This window comes from Amphiura filiformis, chromosome 2, assembly GCF_039555335.1.
Source record: "Amphiura filiformis chromosome 2, Afil_fr2py, whole genome shotgun sequence".
Classification (NCBI taxonomy): Eukaryota; Metazoa; Echinodermata; class Ophiuroidea; order Amphilepidida; family Amphiuridae; genus Amphiura; species Amphiura filiformis.
This window is the reverse complement of record NC_092629.1, coordinates 16,067,214-16,081,089: the sequence shown is the minus strand read 5'-3', so window position 1 is coordinate 16,081,089 and position 13,876 is coordinate 16,067,214. Positions and strand designations below refer to the sequence as shown.

At 37.3% G+C, this 13,876-nt stretch overlaps 1 protein-coding gene across 1 annotated transcript in view; it reads right to left on the bottom strand.

The window, feature by feature from the left end:
- The window catches only part of LOC140145942 (uncharacterized), a 105,874-nt gene that overhangs the window by 66,128 nt on the left and 25,870 nt on the right, over positions 1-13,876 (bottom strand). Inside the window, exon 3 of the mRNA XM_072167681.1 lies at positions 5,184-5,390. Within this exon, the coding sequence (XP_072023782.1) occupies positions 5,184-5,390 (207 nt within the window). The remainder of the gene's footprint in view (positions 1-5,183; positions 5,391-13,876) is intronic.

The following is a 13,876-nucleotide window of genomic DNA, read 5'->3' as shown; positions in this document are numbered from 1 at the left end:
AGACTCCAGCAATGAAAATAATCAAGATGGACAGAGTAGCTGCAACACAGTGAGTGAAGTTTGTGAGGTGAATGGCACCTACATGTATAGCACTGAAATATACAGAGATAATTATGAGGAAACACTGAGTTTCCACACTACTGGATTTATGTTGAAAATACAGGTTTTTACCCAGCATCCATGTTCCAAACTATCCCACCCCCATTCCAAGTAAGTTTCGTCCCACCAAATGTGCCCCCAAAAATGTACCTGCAGTTAAGTCCTAAATTGTACATGCATTTTTATGTTTAAAATACAGGTTTTTACTTTGTTGTTTACCCAGGTTGGTCCGTGAGGAACACATGCTAATCCATGGAAAACCATGGACCGTTCCAAGCTCATACAAATGCACAAGCCTGGATAGCCAGTGTAGGCTAATATATGCATGCTGGCCTAGATAGCTTTGATAAACAAAGCAAGAAATGGAAGAAAATAGCTAGGAAAAAGAGAAAAGAGAGAAGGCCACTCCCAAACACAATTGTACAATTTTACTCTTAGCCCTTACTTCGTGAGAAAGGAAACTGGAATTCCAATCTCAGGCCCCGATGCAAAGGCTTTTGCATCCATGTTACCAACTATCCCCTCCCCCTCATTCCAACCAAAATAATAATCCTGGTTCCATCAAGTTAAAGAGTCCAATTTGTCCCCAGTTTTGGGCACCCAACAACATACTGGATGTCAAAACTGGATGGCAGTTCTAGCAAAGTAGCTTTGGCCCCTTTGTGCTATTGCCCTCCAATTTACAATTCATGCAAGTCCTAAATTATGTATACATGCATTTAATTTTAAGATAACTTAATAATCATATTTTTAAGATGAGGGTCTCTTGATATGATTCGGCCTGAATCAGAATAACAGTTCGGTTAAGAAGTTATCAAGTGCCAATAAGGTCAGACTGGAAACCAGACCGGATATACAAAATAAAACTTTTGAATCGCTAGCAAAGCATACTAATTCAATGTTTTTAATTTTTTTTTTTGTACTTAGTTTAAAAAAAAAAACAATTTATATCAATAAATTAACAATGCAATGTAATTGCACAAAAAAAACTCAATTCTGAACATGAACACTGTGGTTGTCTTTTCACAAATCTTAACCTGGTTTTGTGTAGGAAAGGCTAGTCTACAATGCTCTCTGCAGAGATACAATATCGCCAATTTTTGGCATAGCAACACATTCAAAAACATTTCCGATATAAGCATGAAATGTCAGTCACATTTGCATCAAGCTGTTCTCAACATGAGCCCTAATCAGGAGAATTCCACTCTAAGTGTCTATATACTGCTGAAAACATGATTCAAACATGTCAACAACCAAGTTAAATTCAATGTATGTAATGTCATCTGTCAAACATTTACTCCCATGTTACACTTTCAAAACAATCTTATATCAATACCTGTTATGAGTCTAAAGCGCCTTGGGGTAAGCACTCCTCTTGATGGACACTAGTCGTGTTCACATTTTGAGTTACACCCGGCATAAACTTACGCTAACATTAATAAAAATATTTTCCCTACTCCAAGCGCGTAACGTATCCACACCTAGCTTATTCCTAGCATTACGCTGACCAGTTCATCAAACATTCACTTCCGGTGTTTCCGTGACCTATGTCAACTGTGTGAAATGTAATTTCTATATTTCCGACCAAAAAAGGTAAACCCTTACACCAGGTGCAAGGCGTAACAGTGTTCACATTGCAACATATGTCTGGCGGAGATTACACCTAGCTCACTACTCCTGACCTTTCACACCTGGTGAAACTTATGCTAACCATCGTTCACACTGCCACTACTCCTGGCAGAGCCTACCGCTACTCTTAGCAACTTGTGCCGACCATGTTCCGCCAGGCGTACGTCCGACAATGTGAACACAGCTACTCTCTATAGTTGTGTTCACATGGTCAGAGGTAAAGGTAAGGGCTGGAGTAGTGCTGACCAGTAGGAGACAAGTAGTAGCAGATGGCTTAGGGCAGGTGGGGCCAACCTGATACCCTCAGGCCACATGCGGGCCACAACAAATTCCTATGTGGCTTGCTTCACAATTTCTTACTAAAATATAAAGACTGCATGCTGCCCAGCAAAAAGGTTGCATGGTCACCCCTGGCGGTGAAGAAGTGAGGGGTGTTTACTCACTGCTGGTAATACAAAAATACTTCAAAGTCCTGGAGCAGTTAATATTTGGCTGTGTGAATGCCTTACATGTACAGGTACTATGAATAATGCAACATGTTGGTGTGGATACACTGGAGTGGATACACTCACTTGCTTCCACAATTAAGGAAAACATGCAGAATTTGTATTGGTCCTAGGCCTAAGTATCCTAGGGGTACCAAGTGAATTCTTTGTTCAACTTCTCTCCTTTTTTCGTTAAATTCTTCCCTTCCAATAGCAAAAAAACCTTGTGTTCAGTTAGGGTTATATGATTGACTTCCAATGCTCAAAGAATGATGATCTAGAATCTGAACCCACAAACTCCATAGGACCACAATGGAAGTATTTTAACCCACTCCACGCAGGTGTCAACTACCGACAAAAATTTTCAAATTTTCTTTCAAAATTCGTACATTTGAATGACCATATTTGGGATTAGTACGAAAAATGCATTGAAATGAGTACAAACAAGCCTAGTGTTGGTTCAGTGGTTCTTAACGCGGCTGTGTACTCTAGCCATTGTTTCTTTCTCAAAATTGAGTTTTTATGATATGTTTGTACCTTGTTATGTTTTTTATAAATACAAGGAATGAAAATCCAGATTTGTAAACTCCAACTGCAATATTTTAAGGATTTTATTTCACTATTCCACTCGTGTTTGAAATTGAAAAGGAAAGAAAATCTTTGTTGTACCAGCAAGGTACACGCGGCGCAACAACTCATCGCGTTGCGTATCGCGCAATTTGTTAACACACAAATACGCGACGCTTATCTGCATGCGCGGCGCATCTTATGGAAACGCCACGGAAGCACTGATTTCACAAAAACCTAGTGGTCAATTGGCTCCGTTTTAGCTGATAAAATGTGGGTTTTTTCAAGTTCTTTCCCCCGATTTAAATATCAAGTTATGAATGGATTTCGCTCAAACTTCTGAAGGGGCTGTGGATTTACCCGATGTTCACGTAATATAAGTTACAAAAACGAAAACTGTTGCATTCTCCTGTGAGATTCGATGAAAGTGCAAAATGTGACCACTTTAAACTTCAACGGCCATTATTTCAATGTTCATTTTCTCGGTAAAATGACGATTTAGGTAATACGATAACTCAATAAATACAGCATCTAGAGGTAAGCAAATAAAAAAAAAGAAAAAAGCATGATCGACTCAAGAAACGGTTTTCTCATTTTTTTATATTTTGGTCTATTTCCGATTTTGGGCATCATTTTGTGCAAATAGGCGTTTTTGAATTTTAAAAGTTCATTTTGATGCCTTATATGGTCAATATCTCAAAAATAAGGCCAATATCAAAAAATAAAAAAACGTTTTTGGAATGGAGCCTCAAGATTGAGCTAAAAACAAAATAAAATATTTTGGAAAGAGTGTTTTTTTGTTATGATGTACCTAACAAATATTGCCAAAAACTCACTTTTTTGTGATTTTCTTCAAAATTGTTGTTTTTACCCCAAATCTGTATTTATATTAAGATTTATTGATGTCTTGCCTTCATAAAAATGTATACTTTTATATGTTTTATGCGAATAATTACAAAGTTATTGCACTTCTACTACATGCATGTCTGAGAGTACACAGCCACCTTAAGATAGCTCTTGATATTTGGAGAAAATATCTCAAAACATTTTATACATAGTCTATAGCCAGGCATGCAGAACATTAGTGTGTCATGTGAACACAGTTTATTTTTCAGTCTCACTCTGTCAAGAATTTGAGAGCATCCTTGAAGAGGCCAGGTGATGTTTTTGACAAACTTTGTCAGTTTTTGTAAAAAAAAACACATTCAAATGGACCTCTTGTAGAGCATTAAGATGGGAGAACTCTTGAGTGCACACATTCATGACACTTTATAAAGAATAAAAAGCCTGCTAATAATTGATTTACAAGTTAATTGAAAGGGTATTGTGACTTGAGCGTGACTAGGAGGTAAACTTCTCATCACAACATGTTTGTCCCCAACTTCCAGATTTATGCAGGGTAGACAAGGGTTTTGAAAATAAAAATTGAAGGTTATTTTGATGGTGAAGATAAATAATGTGAGCAAGACCTGTTCATGTTTCAGTTTGCCCCTATAAAATAGAGCAAGCTTGTGTGAGGAGGTAATTTCGTTCAAGTATTTGAATGTCTCTCTCTGTACAGGTAGTACATGGTTCCTCAGCCAACACAACACTCAGAACAAATGACCATAAAGGTATGCTCCCTGCCCGCAAAGACCCATTTTTGGACCAAACAGCTCTGAAAGACCCCTGAATTTGACCAAAACAGAGCTCTAAAAGACAAGAGCTGCCAACATTTGAATCTTGAAAAAAAGGGAGATTTCCTGTTGCAATCAGGGAGATTTGTCAAAATGTGTACATCTTTTCAGGGAGATGACCAAAAATTAAGGGTTCTGAAGGTTTAAAAGTAGTGAGTCTCCTGTGAAAAGAGGGAGAGTTGGCAGCTCTGAAAGACCCTTGATTTTGATCATATCAACTCTGAAAGACCCTTAAACTGCTCATTCCTCAAATTTCTGGGGTTTTATTTAGGTGATTATCAACCAGAAAGCCAAGAAAGACCATTGAGTTTGACTGGTTGTAGCTTTAAAAGACCCCCCCCCCCCTTTTTAACTGTTCGCAACTCCAAAAGAACATTGGGCTGGTTAACAGCTCATTCTAAAGTAACCTTGCAGCGAACAATATCCTCATTGTGTAACCCCATTGAGTAACACCATTCCCTTCTTTATTCAACTGTGACCTCTAGCCGAACGCTTGATCGGAGCATGATCTTTTTCGCGAACGCTAGGGATCGGGGAATAGGCTATAGGCTATGAGGGTATCACCCCCTAAAAAAATTTCTCTCTTTTTATGATGAAATATCATAATCCACTTCCGTAAATGTAAAAATTATATTAAATTAAAAAGAAAATTCCCCAGGAAAATCCGGATTCCGGGAAAAAAAACGTAAATCCATAAAAAACAGAAAACCTACATCCCTGATCTCACCTTTATGCCACCAAATATTTCCCCATTCCACAGCAAGATATTTCCTTCTTCATCCTGCAATGGTTGTGGAGTCAGTTCTCCTCGTTGGCGTAACACTGTTCCATTGAACAGACCGCTGACTTCAAGAGAGTCCCCTTGCCTACTGTACACAATCCTGTTGAGGCTTTTACAAGAGTCAGGACCCCTCCTCTGTAGATTTTCATTTATCTGTAGGAAATTGTAAATTGTTTTTATTACCATTAGAATTTGATTTTTGGCCCCACACATATGTGACCCCTCGGCACAACTGAGCCCGGATGTCGCCAGTGCCACTATTGAGATATGCTCCATCGAACTTAACAATAAACAATAGAAAACAAAGGATTTATTGACTGTTTTATTGATTTTTCACTATGTAAATGTCAAGTACTATAGACATGATATACATCATTTTAAAGCTAATTTCAAGCAGAATATTTTGGTTGAATATCTCAAAAATGATGATTGGCGACTTCAGGGCTCATTTGTGCCGAGGGGTCACATATGTGGGGCTTATGTTATCATCCAGATGAATGCCTGGGTGTCTCAGTCTGCCAGCCTGTATGCCTGTGTGTTTGTTTGGGTGTCCGGGTGGAAGCAAATTCATTTTTCAAATTCATCCACTGCGCAGCTCCAACGCAATAACCAATCAACTTCATTATTATGTCTTCAGAACCTTGCATCCTATACCTTTATACATAACCTGGCTGTCTGATCAATTTGTGTAACGGTCACCTGGAGCTACAGGGTTTTTTCATATCTGTAGCCTCTTCATAGAGTGCATAGTTCATATACTTTATGTGTAAAAGTCTCTTTTGGTGTGATTTTTTTTGAAATGTGACAAGCCATGACAAAAAAAATTATATTTTTGACCAAAAATCACATTTTTGACCAAAATTCACATTTTTGACCAAAAATCACATTTTCGACCAAAAATCACATTTTCGACCAAAAATCACATTTTCGACCAAAAATCACATCCTCACCAAAAAATACATTTTTTAACCAAAAAACACATTTTTGACCAAAAATCATATTTTTGACAAAAAATCACATTTTTGTCCAAAAATCACATTTTTTCACCAAATATCACATTTTTGACCAAAAATCATATTTTTGACTAAAAATCATGTCAAGAATCATTTGTGACCAAGAGTCGCATTTTTGGCCAAAAATCACATTTTTGACCAAAAATCATGTTTTTTTCCTAAAAATCATGTTTTGACCAAAAAAGATTCTGAAGACATAATAATGATAAAATTGACGGATAATTTAGCATGATACCTGAATTTATCAGTCTCGCTAGAGTTTTCAAATATCACACTCGACTTCGTCTCGCATGATATTTGAAAACTCTAGCTCGACCGATAAATTCAGGTATCACACTCAATCCGTCCAATTTTATATCAAACTTGGTATGGTGATAGGATATGGTGGCATGATGTGCTGTATAGTTTTGTGTCATGTTATTTGCATATTTATGACTAATAATGAGCTTATTTGCACATTTTGCTTACATTTTCATTAATCCACTCGTGCAGCTTAAATGCAATAACTCATCAACTTCAAGCTTGGTACAGTGATTGGATGTGGTGGCCAGATGTGCTGTATAGTTTTGTGTGGTATTAGTTGCATATTTTGATGTTTCATTCTACAAATATACTTTAAAAACTTGCTTATTGTTGTGAATGAGTTATGTACATTTTACAAAAGGGTCACTCCATATCAAATCAAGGAGGCGCCCCACCTGACCCCCTCAGATTTGCTTTATATTTTAGTCATATGTTGTACCTGTAAAAATATTAAAACCTGCAAATTTGAGGTCTGTAGCTCTTTCTACGGATTTTCTGTGGCAGGCATTTAAAGTTGGAGTAGGGAGGTCTAAATTTGGACCTAAAAGTTACCCCTTAAATAAATTTAATCTTTGGGAGTCTGTGCCTTCTTTATAAAAAGAAAGAGAGGTCTGAAACTTTGCATACACACTAACTGCATGCCCAATTTGTCAAAAAATAAAAATATAAAAATCTGTAATTATGGCGTTGTGTCACGGGCTCATTAAATATGCAAGAAAAAATGTAATGTTTTGTAAACTGGCAAGTTTAGCCCCCCTAAATTCACATTTTTTGTCAGATTAATTATTTTTTGTTGTCACCGATGCTATATATAGGATAAATACAATGCATACCCAAAAAATTGGGGTCACAACTCATTTACATTTCGAACAGCGCCCTCACGAAGATGGAATTTATTGCAAATTCAACATTTTCAGGGGCCCAAAGTCGATGTGGTCCACCTTCAAAATTTATAAAACAACACTTTTATATAACTACTAGTCTTAAATTACAACTTTGCTAAGTCCCAGTAATTGTATAGGTTGACTTCATATAAAATGACAAGCCCAAAGTTGACCATTTTCTTATGATTGCATGTAGTGCAAATGTGCGAATTCGGAAGGCTTGAAAGTCAAATTGGCCACAATATTAAAAATAAATGATTAGATGAGTAGTTATTGGCCCCATTTACTTGTATTTCCATTTCGTTTTCAATATATACAGATTTTCTATGGTAGCCATTTAAAGTTGGAGTGCAGCGCCCTCACGAAGATGTTTTGTAAACTGGCAAGTTTAGCCCCCTAAATTCACATTTTTGTCAGATTAATTTTTTTTTTTTTCACCGATGCTATATATAGGATAAATACAATGCATACCCAAAAAATTGGGGTCACAACTCATTTACATTTCGAACAGCGCCCTCACAAAGATGAAATTTATTGCAAAGTCGATGTGGTCAACCTTCAAAATTTATAAAACATCACTTTTATATGACTACTAGTCTTAAATTGCAACTTTGCTCAATCCCATTAATTTTATAGATTGACTTCATATAAAGCGACAAGCCTAAAGTTGACCGTTTTCTTATGATTGCATGTACTGCAAATGTGCCGAATTCGGAAGGTTTAAAAGTCAAAATGGCCACAATATTGAAAATAAATGACTAGATGCATAGTTATTGGCCCTATTTACTTTTATTTCCATTTTATTTTCAATATTGGGGCCAATTTGACTTTCAAGCCTTCCGAATTCGGCACATTTGCACTACATGCAATCATAAGAAAATGGTTAACTTTGGGCTTGTCATTTTATATGAAGTCAACCTATACAATTACTGGGACTTAGCAAAGTTGTAATTTAAGACTTGTAGTTATATAAAAGTGATGTTTTATAAACTTTGAAGGTGGACCACATCGACTTTGGGCCCCTGAAAATGTTGAATGTGCAATAAATTCCATCTTCGTGAGGGCGCTGTTCGAAATGTAAATGAGTTGTGACCCCAATTTTTGGGTATGCATTGTATTTATCCTATATATAGCATCGGTGACAACAAAAATAATTAATCTGACAAAAATGTGAATTTAGGGGGCTAAACTTGCCAGTTTACAAAATTACATTACATTTTTTCTTGCATATTTAATGAGCCCGTGACACAACGCAATAATTACAGAATTTTTTATTTTTATTTTTTGACAAATTGGGCATGCAGTTAGTGTGTATGCAAAGTTTCAGACCTCTCTTTCTTTTTATAAAGAAGGCACAAACGCCCAAAGATGAAAAAAGATTAAAGGGCAACTTTTGGGTCCAAATTTAGACTCCCCTACTCCAACTTTAAATGGCTGCCACAGAAAATCCGTAAGAGCTACAGACCTCAAATTGGCAGGTTTTTAATATTTTTACAGGTACAACATATGACTAAAATATAAATCAAATCTGAGGGGGTCAGGTGGGGCGCCTCCTTGATTTGATATGGAGTGACCCAAAAGTGTTGTTGTTTCAGCCCGCTTTATTTTCACTTATTGTGAAAATAAAGCGGGCTTTATTATTTTTGCTAATTTGACCTCAAATGACCCCTGCATGACCTCAGGAGACCTTGACCCACTAACCAATACAAACTTGTTCTGCCTGAGGTCAAGACTTTAAAAGTTTAAAAACTTGCTTATTGTTGTGAATGAGTTATGTACATTTTACAAAAGTGTTGTTGTTTCAGCCCGCTTTATTTTCACTTACGTACAAAGCGTACGTAAGGGGGCGGGAGAAGTGTACGTAAGAAAAATGGTGATTTATTTGAGCAAGAGTAAATTGTCACTGTTGCGACAAAGGATATATGAAACCCATAGTTTAATTGCAAGAACATACACCAAACATGCCAAAGGGATGTCCCCCTGGTTCCCCTATATATATGACGTGATCCTGGGGTTCTTTATACTGGAAAAGAGAGTATTGGGGTGTTCGGCAGATTTTGGGGTGCATTAGTCATTTAGTTTAGATTCGGGCTGCATTTTAAGCTATATTTTAATTCATTGATGGCTCTCGTTTTCATGAAAATATGGTTTAAAAGGAAGGTTTTTTTAGCATTTCTTAACTTATTATCCTGGAACACTAGCCCTAACCCTAATCTAACCACAACCCCAACCCAACATCTCAATTTTGCTTTAAGTAGTACCGGTACGCGAAATAATTCACTATTTTATTTGTACGTAACTCGAGGGAGATAAAAAGTTACGTACGCTTTGTACGTAAGTGAAAATGGCGAAAATTATGGACGGCCCCTTACAGCATAACTCAATAACCACAGGACCTACAAAAGTATATATACGATATTTGAATTCTTCTACACACTCGCTATGAGATGGTAGATGTAATTTTTGTCAAAGCTCAGTAGCTCACTACAATTCGCAAGATGCCAGGAACTACCAAATCGCAACAGTTTAAAATAGTTGCTAACCTTAACAATCTTAATCTTAATCACATTTATCTAAATATCAATTGTGTACTCAAAAGGGTCAATATCCTTTTTGGTGCCACACACCTTGAACATGTACATGTACATTTTGTACAATGTATGTGACCCAATGAGTTTGTATGAACCAAATCAACCTATTACACAGTGACCATTCTTTTACATAATAATGACAACTAGTGGCAAATGGTGGTCATAGACCACAAACCTAGCTGGGGCATGTTGGTGTTTAGGAGGTAGGCCTATCTGACCCCTGCAAAATGTTCCAAAAATGTTCCCCTGGTCATGAGGTTTGTTGTCACAGAGTTTGAGTCCCATACGACTTACAGATGCCCATAAAAATAAATTCTATGATATGACCAAGATGACCTTTGAGCTGACCCCTGCACAGCATTCCAAAGTGTTCCCCTGGTCAGTGAGTTTGAGCCCTGTACCCCATACAGATGTCCAGAAAATGCATTTCGAAAATTTGACCTCTGCATGACCTTTGACCTGACCTCTGCATGACCTTTGACCTGACCCCTGCAAACTGTTTCCCTGTTCATGAGATTTGTTGTCACTGAGTTTGAGCCCCATACAGATATCCAGAAAATGAAACTATATGATTTGACCCCAGTTAACCTTTGACATGACCCCTGCAAAGTGTTCCAAAATATTCCCCTATTCATTAAGTTTGTTGTCGCGGAGTTTGAACCCTGTCCCCCTTACAGATGTCCAGAAAATGCATTTCTAAAATTTGACCTCTGCGTGACCTTTGACTTGACCCCTGTAAAATGTTCCCCTGGTCGTGAGATTTGATGTCACTGAGTTTGAGCCCCACACCCCTTAAGATAAGGCAAAATAGATTTTACCCCCTCAATGACCTTGACCCCAATTCTGTGTGCAAGGTATGGGCACTGGGTAAAGCCGATGCACATGTGTAAGTGACATCATTGTGCTATGTAATATGTGGCAGAAGAAGCATTTTGAAGGTATGTGGTTATATACCGGTAATGCCCCTTAATGACCTTTGACCCCAATTCTGTTTGCACCCTATGGGCACTGGATATAGCCGATACATATGTGCAAGTTACATAACTGTAGGGTGTAACATGTAGGAGGAGAAGCATTTTGAAATTTATTGCCAGAAAGAAGAAGAAAGAAGAAAGATCGGATAGCAAAACAGTACCTAGCTCGGGGGGTTGAAAACCCCCCAGCTAGGTAATGATATTGGTCTGTACTGGAGTGAGTGGTCATCAGTTATTTACTAATCCAGTACTCTCAAACGTAAATAAAATATTTTCTATACCACCCTCACTATTTAAGAATGCCTGCTCTAATTTCTACCTAAATGGGGTCATGAGTGGACAGACTCTCAAGAAATAGGGTTACAAGGGTTCCCGGTGTTGTCACTTCCTATTCAAAGGCGTAACGCATGATCGTTCCCAAAGTCAAAAATACCCCCCTATTTTGCGCGGTTTCAAGAACATTTTCAGCATTTGTTACCCCTATTTTACACAAAACGGGTACAAATTAGCCTTAAAAATTACCCCTATTTTTTGCATTTCAAGTACACTTTTACAAAAGCACCCCTTTTTTAACATTTCTAGAACACATACCAAAGAACACAGCAGCCAAACTGGGAAGTGAGTTCCTGAATATTACTTGGAATGCACAAAAGTTTCACAAAAGTGAAATCCGGGAGCAAATTGAGCAAGAAATGGTATAATGATTTCAACATCAGGATTCACAAAATATACCTTACCCTATTTTTTAATTTCGAGTACACCGTCGTCAAAAACAACCCTATTTTTTAAATATCATGAACATTTTATGTTCGCGAACATAGTTTAAACATAACCCCTTTTTTCTTGAAATTGGGAACGATCATGCATACACATAGTCAATGTTAAGTGATAACACCGGGCAAGGGTTCACAGAAAATTGGTAAATCCCCTGCTATGGGACCACATGGCATTCTCTAGTCTATATCAGCTATTGTGTGCACCTGGATTACGCAATGATCCAGGCTGATATCATCATCATGGCTATAATAAGTAGCATGAGCATGATGCCAATGTTGACATTTCTCACTTTATAGCAAACAGTTATCTTTATGAGGACTCACCTTATATGCACCTGAGTAAATAGTACCCTGGATGGCCAACAATTGCCTACCTGCCTGACCCACAAACCAAACTTTATACTGAATACTGGTATATTTTCAACATTTGCAAACGGGTTTCTTTTATATCGCAACTCTTGGATACTAATTTAAGGGGTACTACACCCCTGGCCAATTTGTGCCTATTTTTGCATTTTCTCAAAAAATTATAGCGCATTGGTGACAATTAAGATATGCATATTGTACGGGCAAGGACTACAACTATTGCTCTGAAAACTCAGCAACTCAAGGCAAGTAGTTATTGATTTATTGACCAAATACTGATTTTCCCTCATTTTTGACTGCAACTCCACAACTGCTGTCTGTGCCGAAATAAAATTTCCAGTGCAGTAGTTGTAGTCCTTGCCCCTATAATATACATATCTTACTTGTCACCAATGCGCTATAATTTTTGAGAAAAATGCAAAAATAGGCATTAAAATTGGACAGGGTGTAGTAATCTTAAAGACTGCAAATATGTAAGGTTAAGAAATATTTTTAAACTGTTGCGATTTGGTAGTTTACAGCAGCTTGTGAATGAGCTTTGGCAAAAATTGCATTGATCATTTCATAGCGAGTGTGTAGAAGAATTCAAATATCACTATACTTTTGTAGGTCCTGTGGTTCTTGAGTTATGTTGTACAGAGGGCTGAAACAACAACACTTTTGTAAAACGTACATAACTCATTAACAACAATAAATCAAGCAAGTTTTCAAAGCATATGATTTGTAGAATAAATGAACTTTTGCAAAGTCAGTGTCATTTTTCAACAATATATTGATTTAGATAATGAAAATTAATATTTTGGCTGCTTCGACCATCAATACCACATCTACCCTTATAGACTGCAAATAAGTATGAAATATTTCATTTTTTTTAAATTAATATTAAATTGCACTGATTCAGAGAAATGGAAAAGTACAAGTCGGACAGATCATCCAAAATCTCATATGACGCGATCAAGGGAAATGAGTCGGATGTCGCTAATATTGATTTTGAAATATTGGCAAAGAAAGTGTTAAAATTCTTTTGTTTTATATTGTTTTCAGCAGTTGATAAATTGACTTAACTTCGCAAAGAAAAATCGTATCAACATGGGTTTTTTTTCTTTAGATAAAAAGATATTCCAGCAAGAAAAGCAACAATGTCATTCAGGTTTTTAACCTTTTTAAAAATCTTGACAAACTAGATGAACCGCGGTTCTCGGATGTTGCGGTTTTCGACGCACAGCGCCGACCGTGATGCCTCCACCAAAGCGAGTGATGTGGCACTCACAAGTTGATACAAAGCTTCAAGCCTAAATGTTGACTGTACCCACCAAATTTGCCCATATGACAGTTTTTATCAATTTGACCTCAGATGACCCCTGGGTGACCCCTGGGGCCCTGGTGATCCCAAAATGATCTTCCAACAATTTGGCTTCAAATGTTTTATGCCCATCCAACAGTTTTTACAAATTTGACCTCAGATGACCCCTGGTGACCCCAAAATGGCCTTCCAAAAATTTGGTTCTAAATGTTGACTGTACCCACCAAGTTTCATGCCCATAAGATAGATTTTACTAATTTGACCTCAGATGACCCCTGATGAACCCAAAATGAACTTCCAAAAGTTGGCTCCAAATGTTGACTGTACGCACCAAGTGTCATGCCCATATGACAGTTTTTACTAATTTGACTTCAGATGACCCCTGGATGACCTTGGATGACCCTGAAATGACATTCGAAAAATTTGGCT